The sequence below is a fragment of the Papio anubis genome, chromosome 16 (assembly GCF_008728515.1).
Source record: "Papio anubis isolate 15944 chromosome 16, Panubis1.0, whole genome shotgun sequence".
NCBI lineage: Eukaryota > Metazoa > Chordata > Mammalia > Primates > Cercopithecidae > Papio > Papio anubis.
This window is the reverse complement of record NC_044991.1, coordinates 9,064,650-9,092,520: the sequence shown is the minus strand read 5'-3', so window position 1 is coordinate 9,092,520 and position 27,871 is coordinate 9,064,650. Positions and strand designations below refer to the sequence as shown.

Below are 27,871 nucleotides of genomic sequence, written 5' to 3'. Positions count from 1 at the left end.
ATGTCTGTAATCCCAGCACTTTGGCAGGCCAAGGCGGCGGACCACGAGGTCAGGAGTTCGAGACCAGCCTAACCAACATGGTGAAACCCTGTCTCTACTAAAAAGACAAAAATTAGCCAGGCGTGGTGGTGCATGCCTGTAATCCCAGCTACTCAGGTGGCTGAGGCAGGAGAATCACTTGAACCCAGAGGTTGCAGTGAGCCAAGATCATACCACTGCACACTCCAGCCTGGGCGACAGAGTGAGACTCTGTGTCAAAAAAAAAAAAAAAAAGAACTGATGCTTATTAATCCTCTACTATGGGCTGACCACTATACAGGACACTTGACCAGGTTATCTTCACTTTTCTGTTCCATGACTGAAGAATTCCTAGAAACAGGTTAAGTGCAAATTCCTGGGCCCCACCCCTGGTGCTTGGATCCAGAATGTCTGGAATGTGGCCCACTGGGCAGGAGGAGTTTTTGTCTCCTATGGACTGGATCCACCTTTCTAAAAACAAAGATAAGCACCCTTGGCCCCTTAACAAATGGGCTGCTTCTTACAAATCCCTTTCCTACAGTCTCTCCCTAAATTCTCATCACAACCCTTTCCACATGATGAGGCCACTGAAACTCAGAGAGGGAGAGTTATTTGCCCTGAGGTACAGACCCAGGAGGACCAGGTGGGGGGTACCTGTGGCTACCACTGTGTCCCTTTAAGAGGAAGGCTCATCCCTGGCAACTGGTGCTCAGATGGGGACCAGGGGAGGCCTTGGGGAGAGAAGAGCAGGACTGGTGCGAGGGAAGACTGGCCAGAAGGGTGACTTGAAGGGACCCAGAGGAAGCCAGGACTGAAAGTGGAGGGCCTGAGACCTGAGCCTGGCAAGAGTCTGCTATGAAGGTAAGACCCTGGGCTCTTCTGGGCCTGATGTGTGGCTGAAATTTGGAGGTTAGTGACTTTCATGTTTGGTTTGGGTGTTTCACTTACTTTTCCCAACACATCTCTGAAGAGAGTACCCTTATACTCAATTTCCAGAGGTAGGTACTGACATCAGAGACGTGCAGTGGCTTCCCTAGCGTCACACAGCACAGTCAAGATTCCTCCTCAGTCCCGTCTTGCCAAAACCCAGGCTTTTCCCTGGCTCCTGGCTATTGGTAGGAGGCCATGTGTCAACATGTCTGAGTACCAGAGCTGTCAATGCTCTTTTTCTGTACCTGGTATGTGACTTGTTGTATATGGGTGCTCCAGGCCCAAGGGGCAGCCTCTGTGTAGTGGGGTTTACAGGCAGGCTGACAATTCCTGGAGCTCTCCTCCCACTAGTGACTTTGGGCAGGTCCGTCCCACTCCCTGAGGTTGTCGTTCATTTACAAATGGGGTCAACACCCTCCTAATGCTGTGTAGTTAAGAAGCCTAGGGGCAGCAGGGGAGGTGTGCTGTGTGCTGAGGTTGGGGGAGACTGTGGATTTTGTTTGTTTGTTTTAGATCTGGTGCCCAGACTGCAGTGCAGTGGCAGCATCTCACGATCTCCGCTCAATCCAACCTCTGCCTCCCGGGTTCAAGTGATTCTCCTGCTCCCGAGTAGCTCAGGTTACAGATGCATACCACCACACCCAGCTGATTTTTGTATTTTTAGTAGAGATGGGGTTTTACCATGTTGGCCAGGCTGGTCTTGAACTCTTCACCTCAGGTGATCCGCCTGCCTCGGCCTCCCAAAGTGCTGGGATTACAGGCGTGAGCCACCTCGTCTAGCCGTTTTTTTTTTTTTTTTTTTTAACTTTCACAATGCCTGCAGTGCTTACATCGTCTTCACAATAAACAAGTCCATAGAATCTAAACAGGCTGAAGGGCGCATGCTCAGATGGCTTTGTGGGAGGTGGAGGCTGTTGCTGGGTTGGCTCAGGCCCTCTGGAGCTCTCTCAGCCAAAGTCAATGGGGACAGATAGGGCCCAGGCCACAGCACTGTTCCACCTGGGGGTGGGGAACAGGAGCTGCAGCCTGGCAGCTGGGGTCAGTGGTCTCTGCAGGTCAGAGCTCAGCCCAGGACTGTGAGAACTTGGGCAAGTCTCTCTTCTGACCTCGCAAGCCAGGGGTGGAGAGCGGAGTCACACTGGGAGGGACTCAGAAAGGATCCAACACATAATTTGCATTCTCCAGATGAAGAAACTGAGGCCCAGAGAGGGGAAGGCCTTTGTTATGGTCTCAAAGTCTGGGGCTCACCCCATGACAGGCCCTGCCCTGGGAGGTACTGGGCTGGCTGGTGGGAGTGTGCTGGAGGCACCCATGGAGCAAGAAGTGAGCTCTGGGAGGGGACAGGTCAGAGGACATGCTGGCACTGGACTTTAGCACTGAACAAGGGGTGGGGAAAGGAGATCCAGGTGGAGTAAAGGGTGAACCAAGGCCCGGAGGTGTGAAACCACCAGAAGTGACAGGGACTGGGGCTGGCACTTGCGCCAGGGTGTGGGGTAGGACCAGGGTGTTCAAGGACAAGATTGAGAAGGGCCTTGATAAATGAGGACAAGGAGCTTGGCTCTTACCCCATGGGCTTGCAGGGGGCCACGCAGGGGCTGAGGGGAGCTGGACAAGCTTACTGAGGTGGCCAAGGGTACCCAAGACCAGCCTGGTGTTGGGCGTTGGGCAGTGGGCTGGGCCTGGTGTGCAGGGCCACAGCGCCACCTGGTGTCCATCACTCTCACTGCAGCGTAACCTTGCCTGGCTCTCCAACCTGGGAACCAGTGGGGCAGCCTCGTCCCAGACACTCTCTGCCTTCTTCAAGAGCAGCCAGGCTCTGTGGTCAAGGGCTCACATTCAGTGGTGTGCCAGGCCCCCGCTAGGCTCCTTGCCTGCCCTCTCAGCTACAGCCTGTCTGGGCGTGAGGAGTCACAGACCCAGCCTAAAGCCAAGTTGAAACTAGAAGTGAACACTTTTTGATGAGGTCAGACACTCCTGATGGCTTGAGGAAGACTACAGAATTTGAAGTTATCAGACAAAGCCTTGAGCTGCACCAGCTGCAAGGTGAACTTGGGCAAGTGATATTCTCTCTGGGCCCTTCTCTCATCTTTATAAAACAGTGGTGAAATTCAGACATCTTTCCCTGTTATCACTTCTCATCCACAGGCTCACAACCATGCAAAGGAGACACATCCAGACCCCGCAGAGTTAAGCTCCAAGGGACCCAAAAGTCTGGGGTCACTTCATGTTGGACGCATGTGCAGACCTGATTCAGGCACCACACAAATGCAGCAGGCAGAAATGAATTTATTGCATTAGAAAAAACACCAAAGAAAACCAGCAAACATCTCCATCCTAGAAACAGTTATTAGTTTGACTCAAGGGCATAAAGAAAACCCATATACTAGATTTACTTCTGGGAGGGGGTGATGGTCTCATCCCTCCTCCTTCCCTATATCTTTAAACCAATGGACCTCTAGGGAGGTGTCCACTGTGCGATACAAGTACGTGACTCATTTCCCACTCTGCTTGCCTGTTCACATCCAGGTGGAGTTAGCTGGCCACAATGAGAATGCTCCTGAGGTGCTGGGACAGACAGAAATGTGAGGATGGGGGTGGGCAGTTGAAGCCTGAGCCTGAGTTTACACAGTTAGTGACACTGGGGCTCCCATCAGGGGAGGGAGAGCTTGCCTTGACATGGAGCTCTGGGAAAACTGCTCACTGATCCCTCGATCTCTCCCCACAAACGCTAGGGCACAGGCAATGGCACAAATGGCTGCTAGTATAAAAGGGGGTGCTGTTCAAGGAAATGAGTGCCTCAAATTCTCTCAGGGGAGCTGCCCCTGGGCCTAAGGGTACCTGCTGGGAGAAGCAAACCAGCTGAAACTGGATCTGGGAGAGGAGAAAGAAAAAAAGGAGCTGTGATGCCCAGAACCCCCTGCATGGAGGGGAGACCCCAGGCAGAGGGGTCTGAAGCAGGAGCCTGCAAGGCAGAGCCGGGCAAGGCAAGCTGGAAAAGGGGACAACACTGGTGGGAAACAGAGCACTGGCCAAGACCAACCTGCTACCCTCCCAGAAGAAACCCAGCCTGAGAAATTCTTTCTCTTTGGGCCCAGTTCTGCCAGTAGATCACCATTATACAATAGTCCCTGCTGGTTTCTGCTCTAATTTATTATTTCCATGCACATTGGCAAATCAGTGGGTCTTGAGAAGAATTAAACTTTCACTCATTTGGCCTGTAATCTTCAAGTTCCCAAATGTCACTTGACATCCCAGCTGGTCATGCCCCTGGTCAGGTCGCAGGCAAACACTAAGGCAGAATGACATCTCCTCTAGCTGAGACTCTGATGATGCCAACTGCTATGGCTAATGGCAGATAGCAGCAGATGGGGCCAGAAGTGAGTAGCAGCTTTTTGGAGAGGAAAGGCCCCTGCTGCAGGCCAGACTTCCAGGAAGAAGCAACATAATTCAAGTCCGCGAAGTGGCAGGAAGTTGTGGCAGAAGGGGCCCAAGGATGTCAGAGCTGAGACTTGGGTACCTGGCAGCTCTGAGTCCCTTCTTCACACTCACTTTCCCAAAATCTAACTAATGGAGGTTCACATGAAGAGAGGGAATCTGAAAGTCTCTCTGGATTAGAGACTCCCAGACTGTTTCCTGCCTATAAACTGTTAGCAGCGTCATTAGGAAAATGCCCACTCATGCCCCAACCTGCTTTCCCTAAAGTCAGAATGACAACGGAAATAATCTGTGCCTTCAAAACACATTTAGGATAAGGGAAAGTCCCTATCAGAAATGATTCTAAATTTTCTTGCCACCTTGATTCCACATCATTTTATTTTTTTGAGATGGAGTCCCACTCTGTCACCCAGGCTGGAGTGCACTGGTACAATCTCGGCTCACTGCAATCTCCGCCTCCTGGGTTCAAGGGATTCTCCTGCCTCAGCCTCCTGAGTAGCTGGGTCTACAGGTATGTGCCACGGTGCCCAACTAATTTTTGTATTTTTAGTAGAGACAGGGTTTCACCATGTTGGCCAGGCTGGTCTTGAACTCCTGACCTCAAGTGATCTGCCTGCCTCGGCCTCCCAAAGTGCTGGGATTACAGGCATGAGCCACTGTGCCCGGCCTCACATCATTATTCTTTCCATATCAAAGGTATTTTCCAGCCAGGTGCTGTGGCTCACGCCTGTAATCCCAGCACTTTGGGAGGCTGAGGGAAGTGGATTACCTGAGGTCAGGAGTTCCAGACCAGCCTGGCCAACATGGCGAAAGCTGTCTCTACTGAAAATACAAAAATTAGCCTGGCGTGGTGGCACGCACCTATAATCCCAGCTACTCGGGAGGCCGAGGCAGGAGAACCACTTAAACCCGGGAGGTGGAGGTTGCAGTGAGCCGAGATCACGCCACTGCACTCCAGCCTGGGTGACAGAGCTCTCAAAAAATAATAATAATTAAAAAAAGGTATTTTCTTAGAGCAGGGAATCCCGTCCCTTGGTCCCCAGCTGAATACTGCATACTGGTCTGGATGGTGGTTACAGAGACTGCAAATAACCTACATCATTACTTGTAGAAAAAAGGCCTGGGTCTCTGCTGCTCCAGCCCAGACCTCATCAACTATGACACATCAGCTATGCTGAGGAAAAGCAGCCTCGGGGGGCACCAAGGCAGGTTTCCCAAAATTGATGGCAGAGGATTGGCAATCCATCTAGGTGGAAGGAGGAATGGCTTTATCCTGTTTTCTCCAGCCTGATACTTGCTGTTACTCCCTTGATCCTGAGGCAATGGCTGCTCCAGCACTGGCCTTGCTTGTGGTAAGGGAGGGAAGGTGAGGAGGGTTGTGGCTGAAGAGTTCACTTAGGTTGGGTTAGTCATCCCGAAACTGGTCCCATGTGCACCAAATCCTTTGGTTCATTTAACACTAGAGTAACTGTTTCCGGGTCACGGATGTTCTAAAACTCACCTGGGTCCCACAGGTGGTGGCAACTTGGGTAGAGCGTGAGTGTTCTCTGGAAAGAGTTCTAGGTTGGGGCTCCCGCAAACTGTGACTCTTGCTTTCTGTTTAAACAAAGCCCCTCCCTTTCTCCAGTGTGGTGGACGCTTAGGAAACAGCATCCGAAGTGAACTCACAGACAAGACAGCCTTAATAAATTAGTATAATACTATTAGAAGGGGTGGCATTTTGTTCTGTTTCTTAGCAGCATTGTCTACATGCGGCCTGACAGTCTCCTTCCCTGGGAAATTTAAAAAGCCGTCCCTTGGTTGTTAGCTCTGATGTAAAATTATAAAATAGAAATCTGGTAGGGTTTGTTTTGTTTAAAAAGGAAAAACCCTGGTGAGGCAGGGCGGTCCCAGGCAGTCCTGTTAGCTCTGGCCGTTGGGTCTGCCCACAGAGCTCCCTCCCGGAGGCTGGATCTGAATGGAGTCCAGGAGGGGCCGAAGTGCCTGTCCAAAGGGCCTGCAAGGAAACAGAGACACGAGAGGGGTGGGCTTTGGGATGTGGCCTGCTGTCACACACCCTGTGCTGCCTACGGGTAGGGAGGAGGAGTGGGCACTGGTGGCAGCAGCAGCACCGCCAGAGAAGGAAGGAGCACCTCATCACCTTACTTAAGTTTCCCACCTGCCTCACACTCAAGTGTTCTTGGAGGACATCTCCGAAATAGCCTGCTCTGTGTTTTTATCCCTGGGATTCCCTCCTCAGGGCCTCACCTCTAGAGCCTGGTTAGCTGTGGTTTGAACAGGCTGGCTACATACAGGGAACTAGAATTTTGCTTTATGTGCTTGTGTCTTTAATTCTCGTGAGCAAGGAAAATATCAAATTGAAGCAAGGAAACTGAGGCAAAAGAAGAAGGATATGAAAAAGAAGACAAAAGTTAGGGGTGAGGACAGCACACAGTTGGATTTTTTCAGGAACAGAGGTCTGCCAGGGAGTACAGGGAATATTCAGAAAAAAGGACAAACGCAAGGTTACCAGTATTGATGACTTTCTTTCACCCTGAGACAGAGTCTTGCTCTGTAGCCCAGAGCTGGAGTGCAATAGTGTGATCTCGGCTCACTGCAACCTCTGCCTCCTGGGTTCAAGCAATTCTCCTGCCTCAGCCTCCCAAGTAGCTGGGATTACAGGTGTGTGCCACCACAACTGGCTAATTTTTTTATTTTTAGTAGAGATGGGGTTTCACCATGTTGGCCAGGCTGGTCTCGAACTCTGACCTAGTGATCTGCCTGCCTCGGCCTCCCAAAATGCTAGGAATTAAGGTCTGAGCCACCGCGCCCAGCCACTAATGCCTTTCTAAAGGACTTTTAGTTTGCTCTCACAGTAACAGATGGAAAAAAACACTGCAAATACTGGAGTTTGGAGATTTTCCATGATTACGACAACCATAAATAAGGTTGCCCAAACACTTTTAAGTCACTGGCTTTTTCTTCAGTGGATACTGCTATTTTTGAAAACCATCTCCAAGTTCAAAGGAATGAAGTACTCCAAAGTATAGACAGATGAAACCTAGAAATATCAACCCTATTTCAGACAATTCCAGGAACTCCACCCATCAAATAATAACAGCAAGAACATTCTGGTTACTCCAGTTTGCTCAGGGCCCCATAACCTAGATCCCTCAGCAGAGCTGTGGGACTGCAAACTCATCGAATGATAGGAAGGCAGGGCCAGGGCTGGCGGACTGGGGCTCCTCACCAGCCTGCCACAGCAGCCTTGTTTCCTATGCAAGCTCTTCCTGGGAGGTTCTTCCTCAGGTATGAAAAACAGCCCACTTTGCTGGGCCTGCGAAACCTGCCAGGATCTCTGTTGAGTAAGGCCATAGTTCAGGAGAAACTGAGTCAGAATAAGCAAATAGACATGGTCCTGGAATGAACAGAGGCTGCCTGAATGCCATCAATGGCAAGGGGATGGAGGAGGTGAGATGGCTATGGGGGTGTTGTGTCCTTTCGGGGTATACTGCCTGGATGATGGCCTGCAAGGCTCTTCCAAGGCTTGGGCCACATAAGGACAGAAGGGGCTGCAGAGTGTTCTTGAAGAAAACATCTGTTGAGGACTGACTGTGCTGTAATGCATGAGGGCAAGTAGAACATAGTCGTTGAGGGAGTCAAAGGGCTCATGGTGTAGTGGAAGACAGGCAAATCAACAGCTATAAAACAAGCCCCCCTACTATTTTTCTGACCCCCTCTCTGCTTGTCTAACATTGCATTTTAACTGGGTGCTTCTGGGGAGTGGTATGCCTCGAGCACAATGGGAAGGACAGACGCCAGAATTTTGTGCAAATACTGAAGCCAGTGTCAAGTGGGTTTCTAAGTTCTGTGGTTGCACTTAGGCCAGGGCAGAGCTGATCTAGCTCTGAGGGTGGAGGTAATACAGGTGCGCATCAGTGGGTGGAGAGAATGGCAGCTTTCTGTGTTAGAACCTGCCATCAGGGCAGGCCCATCTGGTTGGGAGGGCAGATGGGGACCAGAGGAAGGGCACTGACCGTGAATGGGGATTTTCAAGGTTGGCCAAAGCAGGGGCAGGGACAGAGGCCACACTTACGTGGAGAGAACTTCAGAGGGCAGGTCTGTGATGTAAGAAGGAATCTTCCGCCCAGTCAGGAACTGTGCCACTTCGTTGCTGAAGGTGTTACAGTTGTGTTCAAAGAGGTTGTAGGCCTCACCTCTGTACATTGAAAGGTTTGCAGAACATAAATGAGAAACCAGCAAGCGTCTATGTGGAATAACTCAAGCTAGGCAGTGGAATGGTGAGCACAGTTCAATGTGAGAACTGCGATTTCCCCCCTCTCATCTGCCAGAAGCACTGCTTATTTGCCATTCTGGCTATTAATAACTGATTTTTAAGGGAAGGAGAAACTGAAAAGACATGGCTCCTCCACAGTTTCAGGAGAATCTTTACATTCACAAAAGCAGAGCTCTGGTGTTAGAGTTTACCCCCTTACTCAAATCGACTAAAGCCTCTTTAAGAGAAAATCTGCTTGTTTGTATCTCATCCCAACCCTTCTGCAAACCCTGTTTTTCCTTCTGCAAACTTGGCCAATACAGGTTGAGAATAGCGCTTGCTGATTTTAATCAGAAGGAATGAAAAGCCCTTATTTCCTCTAAAAATTTCAGCAGAAAGTATGCTTGAAGGAATATCTGTATCAGAACAACTTAGAGCTTTTTGTAGCATAACTGCCTTTTCTTTATGTTAATTCAGCAAAAAACTGGCCCAGGCCTTGTGCTGAGTGATAAGGACGATATGACATGACAGCTGCCTCCAGGGGTTATCTAGCTGGGGAGACAGACACAACTAACCACCACCCCTGTGTTCACTCACCGGAACAGGGACTCCCCCAGGGAGGACAGGTACTCCAGAAAGATTTCTTCTGTGACTTCTGTACTCCCCACGTCAACCACAGAGTCTGGGGGCCCAAGCAATGTCCCCCCCTAAAAAAGCCAACCCAAAGAAAGTCATTAAATTACCATCTCCACTGAATGTTTTAATGTGGCTTCCCACAGTAGACCACGAACACTGTTCTGACTTCACTTTTTTTTTTTTTTTTGAGACAGAGTTTCTCTGGTCACCCAGGCTGGAGTGCAATCTCAGCTCACTGCAACTCCCACCTCCTGAGTTCAAGTGATTCTCCTGCCTCAGCCTCCCAAGTAGCTGAGATTACAGGTACCTGCCAACATGCCCAGCTAATTTTTAGTATTTTTAGTAGAGATGGGGTTTCACCATGTTGGTCAGGCTGGTCTCGAACTCCTGACCTTAAGTGATCCACCCACCTAGGCCTCTCAAAGTGCTGAGATTACAGGTGTGAGCTACCGCCCCTGGCTTGACTTCATATTTAACTTGCAGGGCACCCTGGGCAGATGAAGAATGCTATTAGCTATTTGTATCAAGGATGCAATGGCTTAGAAGCATGGGTGTCCAATCTTTTGGCTTCCCTGAGGTACACTGGAAGAAGAATTATCTTGGGCCACACACAAAATACACTAACACTAATGACAGCCGATGAGCTTAAAAAAAAAAAAAAAAAAAAAAAAAAAAGCTGGGCGTGGTGGCTCATGCCTGTAATCCCAGCACTTTGGGAGGCTGAGGCAGGCGGATCATGAGGTCAGGAGATCGAGACCATCCCGGCTGACACAGTGAAACCCCGTCTCTACTAAAAGCATAAAAGATTAGCCAGGCATGGTGGTGGGCGCCTGTAGTCCCAGCTACTCGGGAGGCTGAGGCAGGAGAATGGTGTGAAGCCGGGAGGTGGAGGTAGCAGTGAGCCGAGATCGTGCCACTGCACTCCAGCCTGGACAACAGAGCAAAACTCCGTCTCAAAACAAAAACAAAAACAAAACAAAAAACAAAGAAAAAACCCTCATGTTTTAAGAAACTTTACAAATTCATGTCGGGCCACATTCAAAGCTGTCCTGGGCCATATGTGGCCCGCAGGCTACAAGTTGGACAAGCCTGGCTTAGAGCTTTCTGGTGACTTTTCATTGCTATGTGCTAGCAGCATGGAAGAAGTCAGACTTCTTGTTTCTGGGGGGGCCCTGGGAAACTGATTCTCTTGCAGCTCTGACTCCTGATGCTGTCCACTTATTTAGCCGAGAAAAAGAGAGAAACCCAGAATGTGAAGTCTACTTTTGTTCCCAGTATGTCTCATCATGAGGACAGAACAGGACAATAGAAATGGCTCACACTTCATAGGCCATCTTTCCATGCCTATTTGCATAAAGTATGCAGCCAGTTTTTCTTATGACATACTTGATATCTCATGTAACACTGGAAAGACGAGAAGGACAGTGAGAAATCTGGCAGGCTGGCAGATATTTCCATAATTCAATTCTTTTTGGATCTGTGAGCCTAATCCAATGATGGTGATGGGGCAAGAGAGTTAATGGCTCCTGAAAGGCCTACAGAGAACCCTCAGCCATGTGGTTAACAGTCTGCCAGAGAAGACTGAAGGAGAGTGAGGTTGAGTGGGGAAACCAGCCACTGCGGAAGCAACGGGATCAGCAGGGAGAAGAAATCTGGGAAGGGATAACACTCCAGAATAGAGCTCCCTGAAAAGATCTTTCATTCATAGCTACTGAGCACCTCCTACATAGCTGACATTGTTCTGGGCACTGAGGAAAGCATGGTGAGGAAGATAACTATGGTAGGCAGAGAACAATTCTCTCAGAGTTGTAAGAGACTAAAAGGTCACTCTGACCCTCTTATTCACTCATATAACAAATATGAATTGAGAACTTATTGTGAGTCAGGCCTCATGCTGGGCACTGGGGCTGTGGTGTGGACAACATAGATGAGATTCTTGCCCTTAAGAAGCTTAGTCTAGCAGGGAAGGGAGATTGAAAAATCCCATAACCAGTATATAATTATGAGCTGCAATTAAGAGCATGCTGGAAAAGTACAGAATGCCAGTGGTACATATGACAGGAGACCTTCCTGGCCTGAGGGGTCAGGGAAAACTTGCCTGAGAAAGTGACACAACTCAAATCTGAAGGATGGAGAGGTGTAACCAGGTGAAGGATCAAGAAGGTGTACTGATGTCAGAGTGCAGGTTTCAATGTCTAAGGTGTGTTCAAAGAATGAGAAGAGAGTGAAGGTTGGGAGGGAACAACCTGAAAGAGGCTGCCAGAGACAGTCAGAGACCAGATCAGGTAGGTCCTGGGAGGCCACGCTGAGCTTTCTGGCTTTTATTCCAAAAGCAATGGGAGAATTCTGGCTTATGCAGGGGATTGCTTGAGTCCAGGAGTTTGAGATCAGTCTGGGCAACATAGGGAGATCCTATCTCTACAAAAAATAGAAAAAAATAGCAGGGCGTGGTGGTGCTGAGTCCTAGCTACTTGGGAGGCTGAGGTGGGAGGATTCATTGAGCCTGGTAGGTGGAAGCTGCAGGAAGCAAGATTGCGCCACTGCATTTCCAGCCTGGATGACAGAGCAAGATCCTGTTTCAAAAAAAAAAAAAAAATCCTTCCTGCAGGATATAGCAAAAACAAACAACAACAACCACCACCACACAAAACAAACACACAACCAAAATGAATGGCTGCTTGGCCACTGCTTCAGCACCTACTGTGACAACACCTGGATAACTGAAAGAAATTTTTGGAAAAGGCCAGGTGCTGTGGCTCACACCTGTAATCCCAGCACTTTGGGAGGCCGAGGCGGGCGAATCACGAGGTCAGGAGTTTGAGATCAGCCCGGCCAACATGCTGAAACACCGTATCTACTAAAATATACAAAAAATTAGCTGGGTGTAGTGAAGGGCGCCTGTAATCCCAGCTACTTGGGAGGCTGAGGCAGGAGAATGGCGTGAACCCAGGAGGCGGAGCTTGCAGTGAGCCGAGATGGCGCCATGCACTCCAGTTTGGGCGACAGAGCGAGACTCCATCTCAAAAAAAAAAAGAAATGTTTGGAAAAGGGTGTGGGCTTTAGTGTCATAATCCTAGGTTCTAGGACTGGTGTCACTTATTGGCTGTAAGTTTGGGCAACTCTTGATGCTTCTCAGAGCCCTCATCATTCAGCTTAACATCAGTTATGCTCCTAGGATGGGCCGGGCACTGTGCAGGGGATGGAGATGGAAGGCCTCAGCTCACTTCCACAGTTCCCTGCAGAGAACCAGAAACGGCTCATTTCACTATAACACGCTCTCTGTGAGACAGAAGGACCCACACGTGCCATGGGAACAGAGAGGAGGGGAATTGGCTGGGGTGTCTGGGAAAGGTTTTCTTGAGCTGAGTCTTCAGGTGGCTTCGAGGAACAATGCCAGAGGTCCACAGTAGAAGCAAAGCTCCTGGTCTACAGGCGCCCCCAGGAACCTGAGACTGCAGGACAGAGTGTAGGGGAAGACACTTACCGGGGGGCAGCTGGAGATACCACCACTGCCGAAGAAGAACTCATCCTTGTGCACAACTATGGATGTGTGCCTGTCACATAGAGAGAGACACAGTGAACCAGAAAACTTAAACTTTGAGAAAAAGCAAACACCATAATGCAATGAGAATAATTTCTGCCCAAGGATAGGACTGTGGGGACCAGTCTTATAAAACCAGTCTTATAAAACCAACAAACCAAAGGTATGAATATGATAAATACCACAGATCAGGGGTTCTCCATCTTGGCACTATTGACATTTGAGGCTGGATAGTTCTTTGTTGTGCAGGGTTGTCCTGTGCATTCTAGGCTGTTCAGCATCCCTGCCTCTATCCACAAGATGCCAGTAGCATCCTCCTCCCTGTGTGACAACCAAAAATATCTCTGGACATGGCCAAATGTCCCAGGGTGAGAGAGCAAAAGAACTCGTGATGGAGAAGCACTGCTTTAGGGCTTGAAGATTTATAGCATGGAGAACTAGGTTTCATGCTGGAAGCCACAGACTAGAACCTGAAATGCATAGAGTGCTGCCTTATTTCAAAACTAGTCAAAGTAAGGAGACCCACCCAACTTACCAGATGCCTTCCAGTTGTTTCCCTGTGGAGAGAAGAAGAGATTTAGCCACTTGGGACTAGACTAAGTGGCCCCTCAGCCTCGGTAAATTCACTGTGTCACTCAAACCCAGGGTAACCTGTCATAAACCTCTTGAAGGACTTTCTAGGAATGCAACTCCCCTCCAGTAAGGTCTTTAGGTTGTGACAGAGTATGCTCTGTTAAGTAAGCTGAAAAGTATGAGAGTCTTTTATCAGAATGCAAGATTAAAAACACTGGTATAAAGGTACCCCAGTTTTATGTCTGCTATTCTTTCCTCTTTGAGGTCAATTCAGCTATGCCTTTTTAACTTCTCTGCCTCACGTACAGTAAGACTATATTAATACAATGAATGTTATTACTCATTTCTTCATTGACGCGAAATCCTTCAGAAACTGATAGGACAAAACTTTGCAAATGCTATCCATTTAAATACTTAAGGCACTGTTATTTACCTCTATGTGCCAGAAACAATGTTAGGTGTGGAAATGCAAATAGGAACATATCACTTTCCTGCCTTTGAGAAGCTCAAAGTCAAATGGACTGAGATACACAATTAACTAAAACACAATGTTAATATGCTGTATCATAGTGGTAAAAATAAGGTGCTAAATATAACAAACTACTTTTGTGAGCTTCCATTACCAATGACAACTAAGGGCAGGGATGGACATTTCTGTGGGAGAGAACAAGACGTGAACATGCATGGCTGTGAAGTCTAAAGCCTGCAGGGCAGAGTGAAGAAAGGGTGCAGTGATGGTGCTAGCGGGAGGAGCGGCCAACAGTATGGCCAGCAAAGTGGGCAGGCCTGGACTCAAAGAGGCTGTGAGGCTGGAGAGTGCCTTGATCAGATCCATGTTCAGAAAAGATAACTGTAGTTGTGGGATAGCAGATGAACTGGAGGGAAGAGAGCAGAGTAAGCAAACCAGGGTAAGGAGGTCATCGCAAGAGTCCATGGGAGATACTCTACAGCAGTGCTCAGGATGCAGAGGAAGGGCAGTGAAAGATGCGGAGCGCCAGCAAACATCACTCACTCACCCCTGCTTATCACTTCACGTGGCGACATGGCGGATTACTGATTGCTAACTGCTACCTTCACTGTTTGCCCTGTGACTTTCTTTTTTTTAGAGACAGAGTCTCTCTGTCGCTCAGGCTAGAGTGAAGTGACGTGATCTCGGCTCACTGCAACCTCTGCCTCCCGGATTCAAGTGATTCTCATGCCTCAGCCTCCCAAGTAGCTGGGATTACAGGCATGAACCACTAAGCCCAGCTAATTTTTGTATTTTTAGTAGAGACAGGATTTTGCCATGTTGGCCAGGCTGGTCTCGAACTCCTCGCCTCAAGTGACCCACCTGCCTCGGCCTCCCAAAGTGCTAGGATTACAGGCGTGATCCTGTAATCCTATGCTTGGCATACCATCCTCAGAGATAGTTAAGGGGACCATATGGATTCAGATCCTGGGTTTTCCACTTCCTAGTGGTGGATCTTGGGCAAGTTTACCTAGCCTGTTTAAGTCTGTTTCTCCGATTCGGAGTTGCTGTGACTGGTAATAATAATGTATAGAAAGCTTCACAGTATATGATATACAGATGTTTGATAAATGGAGGTTCTTATTAGGTACGATGACCTCCTTGGGGAAAAGGGTAAAGACTTCCACAAGATAAAAGTAAGTTCTACTTCAGACATGGCACGGTGGCCCACCCCTGTAATCCCAGCACTTTGGGAGGCCGAGGCAGGCGGATCACTTGAAGGCAGGAGTTTGAGACCAGCCTGGCCAACAGAGAAACCCTGTCTTTACCAAAAAAAAAAAAAAAAAAAAAAACTCGCTGGGTGTGGTGGCATGAACCTGTAGTCCCAGATACTCAGGAGGCTGAGGCACGAGAATCGCTTGAACTTGGGAGGCAGAGGTTGCAGTGAACTGAGATTGCGCCACTGTACTCCAGCCTGGGCAACAGAGTGAGACCCTGTCTCATATAAAATAAAAAATAGGCCCAGTGTGGTGGCTCACGCCTGTAATCCCAGTACTTTGGGAGGCCGAGGAGGGCGGATCACCTGAGGTCATAAGTTTGAGACCAGCATGGTCAACAACCCTGTTTCTATGAAAAATACAAAATTAGCCGGGCATGGTAGTGCATGCCTGTAGTCCCAGCTACTCAGGAAGCTGAGGCAGGAGAATCGCCTAAACCCAGAGGGCAGAGGTTGCAGTGAGCCGAGATTGCAGTGAGCCGAGATTGCGCCACTGCACTCCAGCCTGGGCTACAAGAGCGAAACTCTGTCTCAAAAAAAAAAAAAAAAAGAGTAGGTTAAGGGAGTTTCAGGGATGGTCAGGGTGGGCCTCTTTTAGAACGCGACATTTGAGTGAAGTTTTTTTTTTTTTTTGGAGACAGGGTCTTGCTGTGTTACTCAGGCTGGAGTACAGTAGCGTGATCAGAGCTCACTGCAGCCTTGACCTCCCAGGCTCAAGTGATCCTCCCACTTTAGCTTCTCAGTTGCTGAGACTATATGTGTACCACCCAGGCCTAGCTAATTTTTTTTTTTTTTTTGAGACGGGGTCTCCCTACATTGTCAAGCCTGGACTTGAACTCCTTGGCTCAAGAGATCCTCCCACTTCCAGGTGTGAGCCACCACGCCCAGCTTTGAGCCAAGATTTAAAAGAGACAAGTGAAAGAGGGATGCAGGGGCAACGACATGCCAGGTTTATCTGAAGGCCTGTAAGGATTCCAGTGAAGCTAGAATGGGTGAGGAGGGGAAGTAGAAGATGACCAGAGGTAATGGAGGACCAGATCACAGAGAACACTGCAGAGGCTGAGAACACTAAGCCTGAATTGTCCAATATGGTAGCCACTGACCACATGTGGCTATTTAAATTAAATAAATGCACAAATTCAGTCTCTCGGTTCCACTAACCACATTTTACGTATTCAATAGCCACATGTGACTAGTGGTTACTTATTGGACAGTGCAGATCTAGAACATTTCCATCACTGCAGAAAGTTCTATTGGATGCACTGTTTAAACTATAGTTTCCTATTCTGTAAAAAAAGCATAACAACAGTGCCTGTCTCATAACATTTCCAGGATTAAAAGAGACGATACATGACACATGCCTAGCACAGGGTCTGGAATATAATACATGCCCAATAAAGGCCAACTCATTTCTTCTAGGGTTTGTAACTTGAAAATTTTATAGCTGTTCTCATAGTACCTTGGTATTGAAACTATTCATGTGTCCTTCTCCCCAGTTAGACCACAGTTGCCTCAATAACCAGGACAGTTTTCTTATGCATCTTTGTAACTCCAGCACCTAGCAAAGGACCTGGACCTGAGATGTGACATGAACATCTGTTGAGATGAGCTGTTCTGTTTAGTTAGCTTTGTTGGTTGACACACAGTGCTATTGAGGACAAAGTTCCTAACCCCAATCTGGGCTGCCTGGCTTGTTATTGAAATGACTCAGCCACCCTGGCACACTGCACTCCCGGTCTACTGCTGTCCTCTCAGATGCACATGCTCACTGACCCAGGAGTACAGCTGGCAGGTAGGGATGCATCAACAGCTCAAACCCATTCCTGCTCAACAGAGTTTTGGAGAGGGGCCTCAGTTATTTCACACCTGAAAAACAACTCAAAAGTTGCATGATACAAACCCTACTTTATTCTCCTTTATATCCTTTGTATCATCACTAAATTTGCCTGTAAGCTATACACCACACTTCCTATTCAACTGCATCAAGGTACACTTAGGATCTCATCCATTCAGAGAGTAGAGATAGGGATTATAGAAAAAAAGATTTCCTTATTTATTCATTCATTCTTTTTTTTTTTTTTCTGAGACGGAGTCTCGCTTTGTTGCCCAGGCTGGGGTGCTGCAGTGCAACCATGGCTCACTACAACTCCTGCCTCCAGGGTTCAAGCAATTCTCCTGCCTCAGACTCCTGAGTAGCTGGGATTACAGGAACGCACCACCATGCCTGGATAATTTTTTGTATTTTTAGTAGAGACGGGGTTTCTCCATGCTGGCCAAACTGGTCTCAAACTCCCAACCTTGTGATCCACCTGCCTCGGCCTTCCAAAGTGCAGGGATTACAGGTGTGAACCACTGCACCCAACCTATTCATTCTTTCACTTATTCATCTACCAAACACTTGGTGCCAACAATAACATTAAAAATGAATTGAGTGAATTTATATCCTTTCTTTTTTTCTTTTGAGACAGTCTCGCTCTGTTTCCCAGGCTGGAGTGCAATGGTGCCATTTTGGCTCACTGCAACCTCCACCTCCCAGTTCAAGCAATTCTCCTGCCTCAGCCTCCCAAGTAGCTGGGATTACAGGTGTGCGCCACCACGCCTGGCTAATTTTTGTATTTTTAGTACAGACAGGGTTTCACTATGTTGGCTAGGCTGATCTCGAACTCCTGACCTCAAGTAATTTGCCCGCCTCGGCCTCCCAAAGTGCTGGGATTACAGGCGTGAGCTACTACTGCACCTGGTCTACATCCTTTTTTTTTTTTTTTCCTTTTGAGACGGAGTCTCACTCTGTCACCCAGGCTGAAGTGCAGTGGCGTGGTCTTGGGTCACTGCAACCTCCAACCTCTGAGTTCAAGTGATTCTCCTGCCTCAGCCTCCCAAGTAGCTGGAATTACAGGCACCTGTCACCATGCCCAGTTAATTTTTGTATTTTTAGTAGAGATGGGGTTTCACCATGTTGGCCAGGCTGGTCTTGAACTCCTGACCTCATGATCCACCTGCCTCGGGCTCCCAAAGTGTTGGGATTACAGGTGTGAGCCACTGTGACCGGCTACATCCTTTCTTAAAGTATTTCATAGTTATACTTGTTTTCTCTCTCTCTCTCTCTTTTTATTTTTTATTTTTTTCTTTTGAGACGGAGTTTCCCTCCATCGCCCAGGCTGGAGTGCAGTGGCCAGATCTCAGCTCACTGCAAGCTCCGCCTCCTGGGTTTACAATATTCTCCTGCCTCAGCCTCGAGAGTAGCTGGGACTACAGGTGCCCGCCACATTGCTCGGCATTTTTTTTTTTTTTTTTTTTTTTTTTGAGTCAGGGTCTCACTGTATTGCTTAGGCTGGTTTTTAACTCCTGGGCTCAAGGATCCTCTTGCCTTGGCCTCCAAAGTGCTAGGCTCAGCCAATTATCCTTATTCTCATAACATCTTTAGGGGGTAAAGTAGAGCAAACATTTATTAACAGCATTTTACAAACAGGTAAACAAAGATGCACAGTTTGTCCAGCAGAAAAACAGAACAAAGCAAGATATGAAGATAAGCTTACTGGAGAAGTTTGGGTAGAAGTGAAAGGTTTGCTGCTTTGCAGCCTACTCTTGCAAGGAAAAGGATGAGGGCCATGGTCCTGACATGATGCCAGGCATTGGAAAGTGAGACTGGATTGATACATGTATCTTTTCTTTTTAGAGACAGAGTTTTGCTCTGTCACCCAGGCTGGAGTGCAGTGGCGTGATCTCGGCTCACTGCAACCTCTGCCTCCTGGGGTCAAACAATTCTGGTGCCTCAGCCTCCTGAGTAGCTGGGATTACAGGCGCATGCCACTACACCTGGCTAATTTTTGTATTTTTAGTAGAGATGAGGTTTCACCATGTTGGCCAGGCTGGTCTCGAACTGGCCTCAAGTGATCTGCCCGCCTTGGCCTCCCAAAGTGCTGGGATTACAGGTGTGAACCACCACACCCAGTCTGGATTGATTTTAATGGTTTTTTAGTGGTAGTTTGAGATTGAATTAGAATACAAGGCCATTTTGGGACATGAATTAGGCTCTGGATATTTGCATACTGTAGAAATAGATTATTTTCCCACTAAGATTTCCTCAGCAAACTGGAGCGTGGTGGGTCAGATACTTCATGTCTCCAAGCTTGTTGGTAAATCTAATGCATTCACTTTGTGGCCTATGAAGTATGAACATGGAAAACAAATGGAAGACATGGCTATCAGCCCTGTTTTTCTTTTCTTTTTTTTTTTGAGACGGAGTCTCACTGTGTCTCCCAGGCTGGAGTGCAGTGGCGTGATCTCGGCTCACTGCAAGCTCCGCCTCCCGGGTTCACGCCATTCTCCCGCCTCAGCCTCCCAAGTAGCTGGGACTAGAGGCGCCCGCCACCGTGCCCGGCTAATGTTTTGTATTTTTAGTAGAGACGGGGTTTCACCATGTTAGCCAGGATAGTCTCGATCTCCTGACCTTGTGATCCACCCGCCTCGGCCTCCCAAAGTGCTGGGATTACAGGCTTGAGCCACCGCGCCCGGCCCAGCCCTGTTTTTCAACATGAATAAGTCAGCCTTCTACTGATCATAAAAGTAAAGGAGAAAACACTCTATCCACCTCCTCATTGATTAAGATGGATGGAGTTGTGCAAATAGACATACAGGCTGGTTATAGATTTAAGCGGTCAGCATCTGTTATACTACCGGTGCTAAATAAATGTCTATTAATAAGCATAAACTAGATGATGGTGATGGGGTGCCAGGCTCAGGGGCCTCTATACAGGTAGCATTTTGTCTCAGATGGCAGGTAAAGAAATGCATTAGCTCATTGGTATAAATCAAATGTAGCCCCAGCTTACCTCACGATTCTTCCCCATGGTGATAAAGTGCTTTTAATTGGCAGTTTACCGGCAATATGAAAGGCTTAATATAAAGTTTTTTTTTTTTTTTTTTTTGAGACGAGTTTCACTATTGTTGCCCAGGCTGGAGTGCAATGGCACAATCTTGGCTCACTGCAACCTCCGCCTCCTGGGTTCAAGCAATTCTCCTGCCTCAGCCTCCCGAGTATCTGGGATTACAGGCTTGCGCCACCATGCCCGGCCAATTTTGTATTTTTAGTAGAGACGGGGTTTTTTCATGTTGGTCAGGCTGGTCTCGAATGCCCAGCCTCAGGTGATCCGCTTGCCTCGGCCTCCCAAAGTGCTGGGATTACAGGCATAAGCCAACGCACCCAGCCTGTGTAAAGTTAAAAAAAAAAAAATCAGCTATTCTTTCTGGGACCACGGGATAAACATTAAATCTATGTGGGAAAAGGTAAAAGAAAACATTTGTATAATATAAGTGGGCCTTTATAGCCCATAGTGTAAAAAATGCCTATTGGCAGGGGGGTTTGTTCCTCCTTTGGCCAGAGAAAGGTTATCACAAAATCCAAATGCGATGCATTGTTAAAAACTAAAAGAGTGTTTTAATCTGCAAAAAAGGTAAATTTAGGCTGGGCATGGTGGCTCATGCCTGTAATCTCAGCCCTTTGGGAGGGTGAGGTGGATGGGATTGCTTGAGCCCATGAGTTCAAGACCAGCCTAGGGAACATAGTGAGACTCCCATCTCTACAAAAAAATAAAAAATTGAGCCAGGCATGGTAGCCTGTGCCCGTAGTCCCAGCTACTTGGGAGGTTGAGATGGGAGGATCACTTGAGCCTGGAAGGTAGCAGGAGATGGAGGCTGCAGTGAGTCTTGATGGAGCCAGTGCACTCCAGCATGGGTTACAGAGCACCACCTTGTCTCCAAAAAAACAAGAAGCAGCAGCAGCTCATGCCTGTAATCCCAACACTTTGGGAGGCCAAGGTGAGAGAATCACTTGAGGCCAGGAGTTTAAGACCAGCTTGGGCAAAATAATGGAACCCTGTCCCTACCAAAAAAAAAAAAAGCTCAGTATGGTGGCTCGTGCCTGTAATCCCAGCACTTTGGGAGGCTGCGGCAGGAGGACAGCTTAAGTCTAGGAGTTTGAGACCAGCCTGGGCAATATAGCAAGACCTCATCTCTATTAAATGAAGCTAAAAAAATCAGTCAGGCATGGTGGCATATGCCTGTCATCCCAGCTACTCAGAAGGCTTAGCAGGGAGGATAGCTTGAACCCCAGGAATTTGAGGTTATAGTGAACTATGATTGTGCCAAAAAAAAAAAAAAAAAAAAAAAAAAAGAAAGAAAGAAGAAAAAAAAGAAAATTTAGGCCCAGTGCGGTGGTTCACGCTTGTAATGCCAGCACTTTGGGAGGCCAAGGCAGGTGGATCACAAGGTCAGGAGATCGAGACCATCCTGCTGACACAGTGAAACCCTGTCTCTACTAAAAATTAAAAAATTAGCCAGGTGTGGTGGTGGGCGCCTGTAGTCCCAGCTACTTGGGAGGCTGAGGCAGGAGAATGGCGTGAACCCGGGAGGCGGAGCTTGCAGTGAGCTGAGATCGCACCACTGCACTCCAGCCTGGGCGACAGAGCGAGACTCTGTCTCAAAAGAAAAAAAAAAGAAAATTTATAAAAGCAGAATCACGCAGGGCCTTGTAAGCCATATTCCTTTCCATTTTGCCTTAAAGAAATGGCATGATTATTAAATTAATTCATTAGATGAGTATAAAACAGTTCACACAGTGAATAATAAAAATCTAAAACAAAGCACAATAGGTGGCATTAAAACATAAAAAACCTCTCTCAGATTTGAATAAATTTTACTTAATCTTCAAGCTTAAGTTCAAGTCTCAATCATTTCTATAATCAATACTTACTGAACACCTGCTCCAACAGGCCACTGGGGACATAAAGGAAGGGGACAGAGTCCTTGCCCTCCAGGAGCTTCAGGCTCTTGCCGAAGCCTTTCTGACATGCCCAGCTCACCATGGCCTCTCTTATTTCAAGGCCTAACATAGTTGCTGCACCACTCACTCACTTTGGCACCTAATCATAATCTGTTTTATATTGTTATCAAATGTTATATGTGTATATTCATTATTTAAAGGAAAATAATATTTTAAGAAAAACTCCTGGGCTGGGCATGGTGGTTCATGCCTGTTCTTTGGGAGTGGGGTTTGTCAGCACTTTGGGAGGCTGAGGCGGGTGGATCACCTGAGGTCAGGAGTTCGAGGCCAGTCGGACCAACATGGTGAAACCTAGTCTCTATTAAAAATACAAAAATTAGCTGGGCATGGTGGCACATGCCTGTAATCCCAGCTCCTTGGGAGGCTGAGGCAGGAGAAGTGCTTGAACCCAGGAGGCGGAGGTTGCTGAGCCGAGATCATGCCATTGCACTCCAGCCTGGGCAACAAGAGTGACATTCTATCTCAAAAAAGAAAAACTCCTGGCCGGGCACGGTGGCTCACACCTGTAATCCCAGCACTTTGGGAGGCCGAGGCGGGTGGATCACAAGGTCAGGAGATCAAGATCATCCTGGCTAACACGGTGAAATCCCATTTCTACTAAAAATACAAAAAATTAGCCAGGCGTGGTGGTGCGCACCTGTAGTCCCAGCTACTCGGAAGCTGAGGCAGGAGAATGGCGTGAACTGGGAGGCGGAGCTTGCAGTGAGCCGAGATTGTTCCAGTGCACTCCAGCCTGGGCAACAAAGCAAGACTCCATCTCGGAAAAACAAAAAAAGAAAGAAAAACTCCTGGAGGACAGAGTTCACATCACATCTTTTATTTCATTACTATTTGTACTACAAAATGAAGTAAAGAATTGAGTATAGAGTAAAATCTCTAATATTCATTAGAATGCATTCTGCCAAGAAATGTATATATTGTATGCCTCCAAATCTTTAAATCTGAAAAGAGTTTTGAAATGGGCTTGTAAAGAAAAATAAACGTGGGCCGGGCGCGGTGGCTCAAGCCTGTAATCCCAGCACTTTGGGAGGCCGAGACGGGCGGATCACGAGGTCAGGAGATCGAGACCATCCTGGCTAACACAGTGAAACCCCGTCTCTACTAAAAAATACAAAAAACTAGCGAGTAGCGGTGGCAGAAGCATGTAGTCCCAGCTACTTTCGGGAGGCTGAGGCAGGAGAATGGCCGAGAACCGGGAGGCGGGCTTACAGTAGAGCTGAGATCCAGCCCTGCACTCCAGCCTGGGCGACAGAGCAAGACTCCGTCTCAAAAAAAAAAAAAAAAAAAGAAAAATAAACGTGATGGATGCTCATGAAACTTAAGATCAGAAAATAATCAACGAATACGAAGTACTTCTTACCACAATTAAAACACACACACACACACACACACACACTTCTGTATGCACTCTGGCACAAAAAGAGGTCAAGCAATTTAAAGAGCAGCCAAAATTATTAAGAGGAGGAACTGAAGGACAATTATAATAGTTAATTATCTTAGGCAATCGGTGACTATGAAAAAAACGTGCAATCAGGCTATCTGATCAATTAGAACGCTAAGGATAATTCTGGGACCATTTTTCATGGTGAATGAACTATAGAACAGTAATGCCTTCACGTGAGGCAATTCCAGGAGGCTGAAAACAGGACAGGGTAAAACTATGGAATTTACATTGCTTCAGGAAAGGGGAATTACCTTGGGCTTTATCTAGTGCAATCCTGAACTGCGTAGAGCTAGATTAGGTCTCCCAATGGAGAACTGACATAACTGAAGCCTGAGAGGGTACTGCGGATGAGATCACACGGATTTAATTTGGGAAAATGGAGGCTAAGAGGCATGATCATAAATCTAGATTGTAAGTGCCACATACACATTGAACCCAGCTTTTTTTCTCATCCAAACTTGAAACATTTGGCAAAGAATGCCTTTACAAACTTCAGGAAGGCATCTACTTTACTTCAATTATAAAGGAACATATTACACATTAGAGGTGGTATCTCAAAATGACTGAGAACCCGAGCTCTGGAAGTCAGATTGCCTGTGTTCATAACCCAGCTCTACCACCTAGCAGCTCTGTGACCTGGGGCAAATTCCTTAATACTCTACTTCTTGGGTTCCTCAATGGAGAAAATGGAGGCAATAACAGGACCTATCTCACAAAGCTGTGGTGAAGATTACAATGCATGCAAAGTACTCAGAAAAAAGGGTCTGACACATGGTAAGCTCTCAATAAATACTGGCTATTAATATACTTCTAGAATTGATCATAAAAATCAGGAAACAAATTGATTTTTTAAAGGTTCAAATATATTTAGGAATGGGAAATCAATATATGGCTACTTATAGAACTGGGACATACCCAACTTCAAGACTAGTGATATCTGAATGGGATGAACCAGTAAGACCATGCCTATTTTCCTTAAGTTTTCAACTCTAGAAAGTAATGCCTACTAGCTTTGCTAACTCTTTCTTCATTAATTTTGCAAAAGGTATAAAAGCAATACGGAAAAAAAAGGTAGAAAATAAAGAAGTAGATTAGCAGACAAGGTGATTTCCTCAGATCAGAATCTGATGTGCCAAATGGGTGATGTTCCCATGATTGGCTGAGGTCTTCCAGGACTTCGCATCTTTATAAAAGGGTGGGGAGTGGGGAGGAGGCAGGTCTATTACTCCACCTTCAGTTATGGCACTTTCCCTTTCACCCACTACACTCCACAAAGGCCTTCTTTCAGTTCCAGTATCAGGCCAGACTCTTTCCTGTCTCAGGGCTTTGGCAGGTTGATCTGTCTCCTACCTGGAACACTGTAACTCCCTTATTACCTTCCTGTGGCTAATTCTTCCTCATCCTAAATTCCCAGTATCAAAGTTACTACACTTGATACCCTTATTTAAAATACGTCTCTTGGCTGGGTGCAGTGGCTCACACCTGTAATCCTAGTACTTTGGGAGGCTGAGGTGGGAGGATCACATGAGGTCAGGAGTTCAAGACCAGCCTGGCAAACATGGCGAAACCCCGTCTCTACTAAAAATATAAAAATTAGCCGGGTGTGGTGGCGTGCACCTGTAATTCCAGCTACTCTGGAGGCTGAGGCAGGAGAATCACTTGAATCTGGGAGGCAGAGGTTGCAGTGAGCTGAGATCACACCACTGTACTCCAGCCTGGGCAACAGAGCAAGACTCATCTCAAAAAAAAAAAAAAAAAAAAAAGGTGTGTCTTGTTATTTTCTATCACAGCACCCAGTGTGCTTCTGGTGCAGAAGGCACTTATGCAATTTGTAACTAATTATTTGCTTATGTATTTATTTTTAATTTCTCCCCCATTAGACAGCTCCATGATGGCAAAGAATATCTTTGTTCATTATATCAACCTCATTTACCTTAACACGTTGACTAGCATAGAGCGGACGCTCAATGAACATCTGCTGATCTGCTGAATGAATGAAATAATGACTCCTAAGGCCCCTTTCAGCTGCCCAATAATTATTAGGTAATAGGATAAAAAATACCCAGTGTAAAGGGGGAGGCTTTTACTTGGGGTATAGGAAATATTTGATTCTTCACTATGATAAAAAAACAAGCAACTAAATAGCTCCATTCCAAGAAGTTTAAAAAAACTTTAAAACTTGACTGATGTGGGCCGGTCGTGGTGGCTCACACCTGTAATCCCAGCACTTTGGAAGGCTGAGGCGGGCGGATCACAAAGTCAGGAGATCAAGACCATCCTGGCTAACAAGGTGAAACCCCATCTCTACTAAAAATACAAAAAATTAGCCAGGCGTGGCGGCGGGCCCCTGCAGTCCCATCTACTCGGGAGGCTGAGGCAGGAGAATGGCGTGAACCCGGGAGGCGGAGCTTGCAGTGAGCAGAGATCGCGCCACTGCACTCCAGCCTGGAAGACAGAGCGAGACTCCGTCTCAAAAAAAACAAAACAAAACTTGACTGATGTAATCTATTAATGAGTAACAGCTTCCTCAATGACTTTGTAAGTTTTGCTTTCAGATGTGCCTTATCATTTTAACAACTGGTTATCTAGGCCCAAACCCCTGTTAAATAATGGGTTGGCTACATAAGAATTAGTCGATAAGCTCATTAAAAATACAGATTTTTGGACCAAAACTCCAGGAGATTGATTTAGTATTTGTGAAGTAAAGCTCTAGAATCGATATAATTAAAACTTTTCTCATTTTAAATAGATATTGTGTGTATGTCATACACAGGTCTAGAGGTTAGAAACAGTGTATAGCAAAGCTTCTCTTCTACTCCTGTTTTCCTGGCATAAAGTTCCCCTTTCCATAAGCTACTGCTGTTACCAATTTCTTGTGTATCCTTTCGGATAATTATTTGCCTATGCAAGCACATATATATCCTCTGATTTACATATTTAAAGAGCTGTTCTACTCTTGTTTTTTCTAATCTCATTTAACAATATATGTTGGAAATGAAAGTATATGCATTTTAAACAAGCACCCTAGATGATTTTGATGTGAAGCCAAATATAGAAACAACTCACAGGCCCACGGTTGTGAGATTAAGTTCAATTCACTACAACATATTAGAAACTCAAGGACATTGAAGGATGCTCTCAGAAGTAGCCTTGCCTACTTGACCTCTGCCCCCTCATCTTACAGAGATGAACTAAATAATTCGCCAATGTCTCCACAGAAGCCAGGAAAAATTAGCCATTCAAATGGATGCTGTCAAAGCTTCAATTTTCAATTATTGGAATTCTTTCCTGCTCATGATTACCCGAAGTTACAAACTTGACAATTCCTGTGTTACACAAGACATTCCTGTATTTAAGTTGAAATGAGGTGTGATCGTCACTGAATGAGGGCTGGTTTTTCTCCTGCCAGTTAAGTAGTTTAACGGAGCACAACCGAAATACTTTCTTTACTAATCCTTATTCACACAACCTCATCCAAACTTCCCCCAAAACTGCTTTCTTGCCATTTGAGCAAAAGCAACTAACTTAGAAACTGTGGGGAGAAGATTGCTTGGTGAATTCTGGAGTTCGGGGCTCCTCTTGTCCTGACTTGACCTACCTAGGGGGGGTTCCCTAGGCAGCTCTATCTCCCCCATCCCACCTACCCGCCGGACTGCATAGGGAGCTTACTTTTGGCACTGAGGCAAGGTTCTCCGAAGACCACCCGACCTCCGCAGTGTCTCTGTCACCACGAGGGGCACCGCGCGGCAGGCATCCTCACCTTTCCTACACCGCGCCAAGGAGGCAGGAGTGCACCAGCCTACCCGAGCGAGGCAGGGAACCCGCTGGGATCCAGCGCTGGTTTACTCCACACCCCCGTCGAAGGGGCTCTCGAGGGTTCAGTTTCTGCCCGAGCCCCCTGAAAGGTGGAGGAATGACTCCTCCATCCCTTCCCCTTGAATTCAAACGTGAGGATGGTATCTGCGAGGCTAAAGCGGGGCTCAGAGGGCCCAAACCTCAGACCACTCTCTTCTCCACTCGGCTTTTCTTCCATCCTCTGGGCCATGTGTCTCCCCGTGAGTCGTGGCCCAAGTCTCCCCACCTCGGCCAGCCGCCACCCTCTGGCCTGGCTCCCGCCCTCCTGCCCACCTGGCCCCTTCCCCCTCACCCAGCATGATGGGGCTGAGCCGCCGGGCCAGGCCCTTGGACAGGTCGTACACGTAGAGCTTCACCGGATAGAGATTCGGCGGCTCCATTGGGACCCGTGGCGACGGCGGCCACGACGGCCCTCTGGCACCCGGCAGCGACTTGGACCTTCCCGTACCCGACGGGGGTGGGAAGCGGAGGGAGGGGGGGGGACCGAGCCCGGGCCCGGGCTGAGGGGGGGGGGAGAGGCCGCCCTGCGCTGCTCGCGCCCCCACACCCGCTACCGGCAACGACTACTGTGAGGTGACAGAGAGCGGACAGGGAGGGCCCACACGGAAGAGGGGGCGGG

General features: G+C 47.5%; 1 protein-coding gene across 3 annotated transcripts; it reads right to left on the bottom strand.

Annotated features, from left to right (window-relative positions):
* Window positions 1-3,214: 3,214 nt before the first annotated feature.
* Window positions 3,215-27,849, bottom strand: DESI1 (desumoylating isopeptidase 1). Of its 3 annotated transcripts, none has more exons than XM_031656257.1 (7): window positions 27,545-27,619; window positions 13,351-13,372; window positions 12,998-13,136; window positions 12,759-12,828; window positions 9,236-9,345; window positions 8,459-8,581; window positions 6,062-6,379 (listed from the first exon to the last, which is right to left on the bottom strand). In XM_031656257.1, exons 3-7 carry the CDS (start codon window positions 13,033-13,035, stop codon window positions 6,286-6,288), a joined length of 435 nt encoding a protein of 144 aa, XP_031512117.1. In that variant the 5' UTR covers window positions 13,036-13,136; window positions 13,351-13,372; window positions 27,545-27,619; the 3' UTR covers window positions 6,062-6,285. The 3 variants fall into 3 exon arrangements, with proteins under 3 accessions (XP_031512116.1, XP_031512117.1, XP_031512118.1); XM_031656258.1 differs by lacking the exon at window positions 27,545-27,619 and adding an exon at window positions 27,067-27,477; XM_031656256.1 differs by lacking the exon at window positions 12,998-13,136 and having other exon boundaries at window positions 3,215-6,379; window positions 27,545-27,849.
* Between the last annotated feature and the right edge of the window lie 22 nt (window positions 27,850-27,871).